Source organism: Palaemon carinicauda, unplaced genomic scaffold (assembly GCF_036898095.1).
Source record: "Palaemon carinicauda isolate YSFRI2023 unplaced genomic scaffold, ASM3689809v2 scaffold235, whole genome shotgun sequence".
Taxonomy (NCBI): Eukaryota; Metazoa; Arthropoda; class Malacostraca; order Decapoda; family Palaemonidae; genus Palaemon; species Palaemon carinicauda.
In genome coordinates, this window is record NW_027169976.1 from 175,001 (window position 1) to 182,500 (window position 7,500).

The 7,500-nt window shown below is 34.4% G+C and overlaps 1 protein-coding gene across 1 annotated transcript in view; it reads right to left on the minus strand.

Moving 5' to 3' along the window:
- Positions 1-1,215: 1,215 nt before the first annotated feature.
- Positions 1,216-7,500, minus strand: part of LOC137636125 (uro-adherence factor A-like) — a 23,829-nt gene continuing 17,544 nt past the window's right edge. Inside the window, exons 3-4 of the mRNA XM_068368530.1 lie at positions 3,126-3,454; positions 1,216-1,522 (exon numbers count right to left, since the gene is read on the minus strand). Coding sequence (XP_068224631.1) covers positions 1,216-1,522; positions 3,126-3,454 — 636 coding nt within the window. The remainder of the gene's footprint in view (positions 1,523-3,125; positions 3,455-7,500) is intronic.

The following is a 7,500-nucleotide window of genomic DNA, read 5'->3' on the forward strand; positions in this document are numbered from 1 at the left end:
GAACTGAAAGTAGACGCCTTTAACTTCTTGAATTAAGCATAACTGAGTAATCATTTCTTAATGCTACTGTAAAGTAGTTCTAGAACTTCTAGTAGGGGTGATAGAGTAGCTATTGCAGCAGCAGTAGGCTAGTAATATTATTGATAATTTTGTGATTCTCTCTCTCTCTCTCTCTCTCTCTCTCTCTCTCTCTCTCTCTCTCTCTCTCTCTCTCTCTCTCTCTCTCTCTCTCTCTCTCTATATATATATATATATATATATATATATATACTGTATATATATATATATATATATATATATATATATATATATATATATATATATATATGTGTGTGTGTGTGTGTGTGTATTAATGTGGTGTATGTGAAGACATAACATTGAACGGTTTTGAAAAACATACAATAACATATTTCTATAATTTTTTTTACATAGAATGAGTACACGGCTATACATTAAAAAAACACTTAGTTATAGCAGTAAATTCATCTCTATATAAAATCCCAAATACTTTAGTTCTCCATGAGCTGCAGTTTCTGAAAAATTACAAAAATACAAAAGTTGATTCGGGAATAACACACTTTAAAACCATTCACTAATTTGCTTCAATAAATACTAAAACTCTATAAGTAATATTCAGGGATTCACTATCGAATCTTCCTCATTCGTATCATGTTGGTCTTCAGAATCCACACAATTGCTTCAATAAATACTAAAACTCTATAAGTAATATTCAAGAATTCAATGTCGAATCTTCCTCATTCGTATCACGATGGTCTTCAGAATCCACACAGTTGCTTCAATAAATACTAAAACTCTATAAGTAATATTCAAGAATTCAATGTCGAATCTTCCTCATTCGTATCATGACGGTCTTCAGAATCCACACAGTTGCTTCAATAAATACTAAAACTCTTTAAGTAATATTCAAGAATTCGCTATCGAATCTTCCTCATTCGTATCATGATGGTCTTCAGAATCCACACAGTTGCTTCAATAAATACTAAAACTCTATAAGTAATATTCAAGAATTCACTATCGAATCTTCCTCATTCGTATCATGTTAGTCTTCAGAATCCACACAATTGCTTCAATAAATACTAAAACTCTATAAGTAATATTCAGGAATTCACTATCGAATCTTCCTCATTCGTATCATGTTGGTCTTCAGAATCCACACAATTGCTTCAATAAATACTAAAACTCTATAAGTAATATTCAAGAATTCAATGTCAAATCTTCCTCGTTTATATGTTGGTCATCCTGCTTAGATTCAAACACAGCCCATCTCGCGAAAGCGTCAGTGACGTCACTGAGTATCACCAACAAATCTCCCTCTCTGGAGATACCGAAGCTTGTTGCTCCTCCTCCCCCTCCTCCTCCTCCTCCCGCTCTTCCTCCCTCTCCACCACTTTCCACAGATATGAAGAAGTAGACAATGTAGGCTATAAATGCGGCGAACATTCCTATGGCGAAGATGCTGTAGACGTCTAATGTCTTCTTGCCGAAGCCACTCCCAAACATTCTGGAAATAGGAGAATATAGATTTGAGTGTTTGAGGGTAACATCTAACATTTACGTGATATAATATAAATAAAAAAATGTTTTGTTGAAGTTTTTATGGTTTATGTATGAAACATCTAATCCAATGTTGTTACTGGTTTTAAAAAAAAAATATTTTTATTATTTATTATCTTGTAGTTTATTTTTTTCCTTGTTTCCTTTCCTCACTGGGCTCTTTTTCCTTTTTGGAGCCTTTGGGCTTATATTATTATTATTATTATTATTATTATTATTATTATTATTATTATTAGCTAAGCTACAACCCTAGTTGGAAGAGCTAAGATGATATAAACCCAAGGGCCCCAATAGGGAAAAATAGCCCAGTGAGGAAAGGAAATAAGCGATATAAGAAGTAATGAAAAATTAAAATGAAATATTTTTAAAACATCAACATTAAAGCAGCCTAATAATAATAATATTAATAATAATAATAATAATAATAATAATAATAATATTAATAATAATAATTATTATTATTATTATTATTATTATTATTGTTATTATTATTATTATGTTTTAAAGTGTGATGCTTAATAAATTATATGTCATTCAGTCTATTTTTTTATACTGGCGATAGTCATGAGGTGTGTTAACATGTTCTCAAATCTTTTTTGTAAATAACATTTTCTGTGATTCACATAATTATTATTTTTTTTTTGGGGGGGGGGGGTCAAATGAGACTTCTTTTAATTGCAGAGAAATTTTTGTGAAGAAAAAAAGTGTATCGTTTTGTATATTTTACGAGATCTTAAGTAATAGATTTATTCTTAAGAACCAGAGGGGCACTCAGTAGAGCGCAGACCTCCGCCGCGGCAGCTTCTTTCGCGACCTTTTGCTCGACCTTGACCTTTGGCCTTAACATGTATTAATTGGCGTGGATTTTCATACACTCAAATATGAACCAAATTTGAAGTCTTTGTGACAATGATGTCCAAACTTATGGCTAATTACGTGAATTGGACATTTTGCTTGACCGTGACCTTTGACCTTGACCTCCCAAAATATAATCATTTCCAGTTGTTTAGATAACAGTTAATCCCCGCAAGTTTCATTACTCTACGATTAAAATTATGTCAAGGAAACTGTTCACAAACAAACACATATACACACAAATCGGGTGTAAAACATAACCTCCTCCTAACTTCGTTTGCGGAGGTAAAAAAATGTAATTAAGAAAAATGGTACTATCCATATTACATTTTTTTTTTCATTATATAATTATGATGACAAGAATAGTATTTTCATCTTACCCCACTACTGCTCCGTCGATTTCCTGTCAATCCTGACATCAAAATACTCGCATAATCTCCTACATCTAGACCAAGGCGTTGCTGGAATTCTGCCTGGATTCTCTTGGTAAAGCCTTATTAAATGTTCCAGTTTAAGGGAATTCGGGCCATTCTGGTTATTATTATTATCATCAAGTATAAATCTGTCTATTTGATCCATAGGGACGCTCTGGATATTTGGCTCAGGTTCGAGTTCGAAACCAAAACCGTTGAAAGAATTAGCCTTGGTCGAGGAGTAGACGTTGCCATACCGTTGGTTGTCAATTAAATCCCCACCGTTGTTCATGTCGTTGTAGTAATTGTTCGCATTTTGTACTGAATCGTGATAATTTGAGGACGAGCTTGCCGTCGAAATTATGGTTTACCATAAGGCTTTGATGCATGTTGTCCTCGTAGCTGTTTTGGTTACCTTGATGCCAAATGTTACTGTTTTGTTGAACGTCGTTGCTGAGGAGAGAATTTCCATAGCCGCTTGTGACGAAGTCGCTTGGGGAAGTGTATCGACCATATGGTCCAAATTGCCTTATGCCAGCTGCTTGTGATGCTTGGCCTCTCAAAGATGCTTGCAAGATGAGCAGGAATAAGACTTTTACCGTCATTATGATCTGGAATGAAAAAAAAAAAAGATGTTAGATAATGCATTTTATTTGAAAATGGCATCTGCTTTTAACTTTTGAGTTCTCTTGCTTGAGGGTACACTCTGGCACACTATTCTATCTAATTTCTCTTCCTCCTGTTTTGTTAAAGTTTTTATAGTTTATTTAGGAAATATTTATTGTAATGTTATTGTTCTTTAAATGTTCTATTTTTTCCTTGTTTCCTTTCCTCACTGAGCTATTTTCCCTATTGGAGCCCCTGGGCTTACAGCATCCTGCTTTTCCAACTAGGGTTGTAGCCGAGCTCTAACGAGACCCATTGCGCTCAATAGAGGGAGGAGGAGATGAAATAGGTTGTATGCAAAAAAAAGTTCTTGTTTTTGTAATTTCCAAGAGTTTTTATAAGCAATTGAGATCTGTATGGATATATGGTACATTCGAGATTCAATACCTTATCAGCTATTAGAAGTGCCAATTGATTTAAACCAACCAAAACCCTTTTACTCTATAATTAATGTGACTTGACATAGGCCAAGATTACTCTCCTAGAGGCCAGTATCAGGAGTACTCGCTTCTAACAGGATAAGTAATGGAAAATAGTGTAAACATGCCGAAAATGAATCAAATAATCAACTGGTTGATTATTATTATTATTATTATTATTATTATTATTATTATTACTAGCCAAGCTACAACCCTAGTTGGAAAAGCAAGATGCTATAAGCCCAAGGGCTCCAATAGGGAAAAATAGCCCAGTGAGGAAAGGAAATAAGGAAATAAATAAATGATGAGAATAAATTAACAATATATCATTCTAAAAACAGTAACAACGTCAAAACAGATATGTCCTATATAAACTATTAACAACGTCAAAAACAGATATGTCCTATATAAACAATAAAAAGACTCATATCAGCCTGGTCAACATAAAAATATTTGCTCCAACTTAGAACTGTTGAAGTTCTACTGATTCAACTACCAATGGCACAGATTTTCTGTCACAGTATTGAGATAAAAGTTACGTAATATGTAAGTAGACGAAGAAGTGTTTTTAGAATTTAATTAACGTTGTCTAGAGATCTTCGCAAGAGGTTGTTGCATTGCCCTAGGATGATCTGCAACGGTGTTGCGACCCCACTAAATCCTACGAGAGCTGAAGGATACAACGGTTTTGGTTCCGAGGGTGTCTTGGTGGTGGTCAGTTAATCAGAATTATTATTATTATTATTATTATTATTATTATTATTATTATTATTATTATTATTATTTAATGATGATGATGATTATTATTATTATTATTATTATTATTATTATTTAATGATGATGATGATTATTATTATTATTATTATTATTATTATTTAATGATGATGATAATGATTATTATTATTATTATTATTATTAATGATGATGATGATTATTATTAATAATAATAATAATAATTATTATTATTATTATTATTTAATGATGATGATGATGATGATGATTATTATTATTATTATTATTATTATTATTATTATTTAATGATGATGATGATGATTATTTTATTATTATTATTATTATTATTATTATTATTATTATTATTATTTAATGATGATGATGATTATTATTATTTAATGATGATGATGATGATTATTATTATTAATTGTTATTATTTAATGATGATGATTGATTATTATTATTATTGTTGTTGTTGTTGTTGTTGTTGTTGTTGTTGTTGTCTTGGGTATTAAACATTCGTAGGGAAAATTCTCTATTAAACCAATTTAAATTTGTGTTTTTTTTGGATATAACAATTAGAAATCGACCGTTTTGAAAGATATAAATTGATTAGTGTTTTTCATTTAGAATTGCTTTAGTTTATCCTTCTAAACTTGACCAATATATTATAAAAAAAATGTAACTTGCCCAGCAAAGTATCACCATCACCATCATCATCATCATCTCGTATGCCCATTGGCGCAAAGGGCCTCGGTTAGATTTCACCAGTCGTCTCTATCTTGAGCTTTTAATTCAATACTTCTCATTCATCATCATCTACTTCACGCTTCATAGTCTTCAGCCCATGTAGGCCTCTGTCTTCCAACTCTTCTGGTGCCTTGTGGAGCCTAGTTGAAAGTTTGGTGAACTAATCAATTTTGGGGAGTGCGAAGAGCATGCCCAAAGCATCTACATCTACCCTTCACCATATATATATATATACTATATTATATACATAGATAAAATCGACTGATACACCCTCATCTATCACTTCCATTGGGTTAAGTCCCACCCTTCCTTCTTTTACACTCTAACAATGCCATCGCTATCAGCTTTGACCGATGTAAGAGCACACAACTCTTCCAATTAAATCCAATCCTATCGACCTCAACCCCCCTCCCCCCCAGCACTAAACGTTTGCCCTACCAAGTTAAATAGGTCGCCGCGTTCAGGCAGTGCTCCAAGGCCCTTCCTAACGGGTCGGAGGGAGTGGAAGGTGAACATAACTTTCGGAGGAGGAGATTGGCCACAGAAATTGGTTCACACCCATTGGCCTTGGGTTCACCTACCATTTCTCGTCTCACAAACCGTATTGATAACCGCTGGCGTCTAGCTAACCCTCTTGTTTAATTATTATCTTACCGTAATGTACCCTATTGGCCTATATCACGGAGAAACGCTAAATGTAGTGTAGATATTTGAAATTCTTGTTACAAGACTATTTGAAGGGCAATAAGATAGAACAGTGAGCATGATGTGTACCCTGAAGCAAGAGGACTCTCTAACCCAAGACAGTGGAAGACCATGGTACAGAGGCTATGGCACTACTCAAAACTAGAGAACAATGGTTTGATTTTTGGAGTGTACTTCTCCTAGAAGAGCTGTATATTTCTGAGCCACAAGAGATTTTGACATAAAATTCATACTACCCACCGATATGTCACCCTAAAGCAAGAGAACTCTAACCCAAGACAGTGGAAGACCATGGTGCAGAGGCTATGGCACTACCCAAAACTAGAGAAGAATGGTTTGATTTTGGAGTGTCCTCGTAGAAGAGCTGTATATTTCTGAGCCACAAGAGATTTTGACATAAAATTCACTCTACCAACGATATGTCACCCTAAAACAAGAGAACTCTAACCCAAGACAGTGGAAGACCATGGTACAGAGGCTATGGCACTATCCAAGTGGTTTGATTTTGGAGTGTCCTTCTCCCAGAAGAGCTGTATATTTCTGAGCCACAAGAGATTTTAACATCAAATTCACTCTACTACGGATATGTCACCCTAAAGCAAGAGAACTCTTGCTTTTCCAACTAGGGGTTGTAGCTTAGCTAGTAATATTAAGGATAATTCATAGTAAGATAACATTCATGAGGACGTGGACTGCATGGCGAGTCGTGAGCTATATGGTAGCTCATTGTTAGAGCCCACTTTTGAAGAACTGAACCACGCACGGATTCATAGGAAAAGCTCATGTATGATATGATGACTTAGACTTTATGATAAGTCACGGAGGACGGGGGTGGGGGAGACCTGGATTGCATGAGAATTCTTGGAGAAAAGAGCATATGTGAATACTTGGACCACATGACAATAATAGGAAAGAAATGATGGGGACCTGGAAGGAGTTGAGATAAAGGGATAGGACGTCACTAGGATATCACTAGGACATCACCTAGGGCATGGACCACATGGGAATTCATGAAGATCCTTGACCACATGGGAAAATATAGTTCCCAACCATATTTCAGTAAAATACATCATCTTCATCATCATCTCCTCCTCCTCCACCTATTGACAACAATGGGCCCTCGGTTAGGTTTCGCCAGTCGCCTCTATCTTAAGCTTTTAATTCAAGTAAAATACAGGCGACCGTAATTTCTACCCTACTTTCTTAATATCTATCACAGGTTGGTGACCGTAATATCACTCCTTAACTTAAATATATCCGTTTTTAAAACGGTAAATTTCTGGCAACATTTGTTTCCAGGATTTTTTAACGTTTTTTACGGTAAATTGTGTAGGGGAAAAGAGTTGACAAAACCCAAACGTTTGAGAGCATGTAAACATTGACAA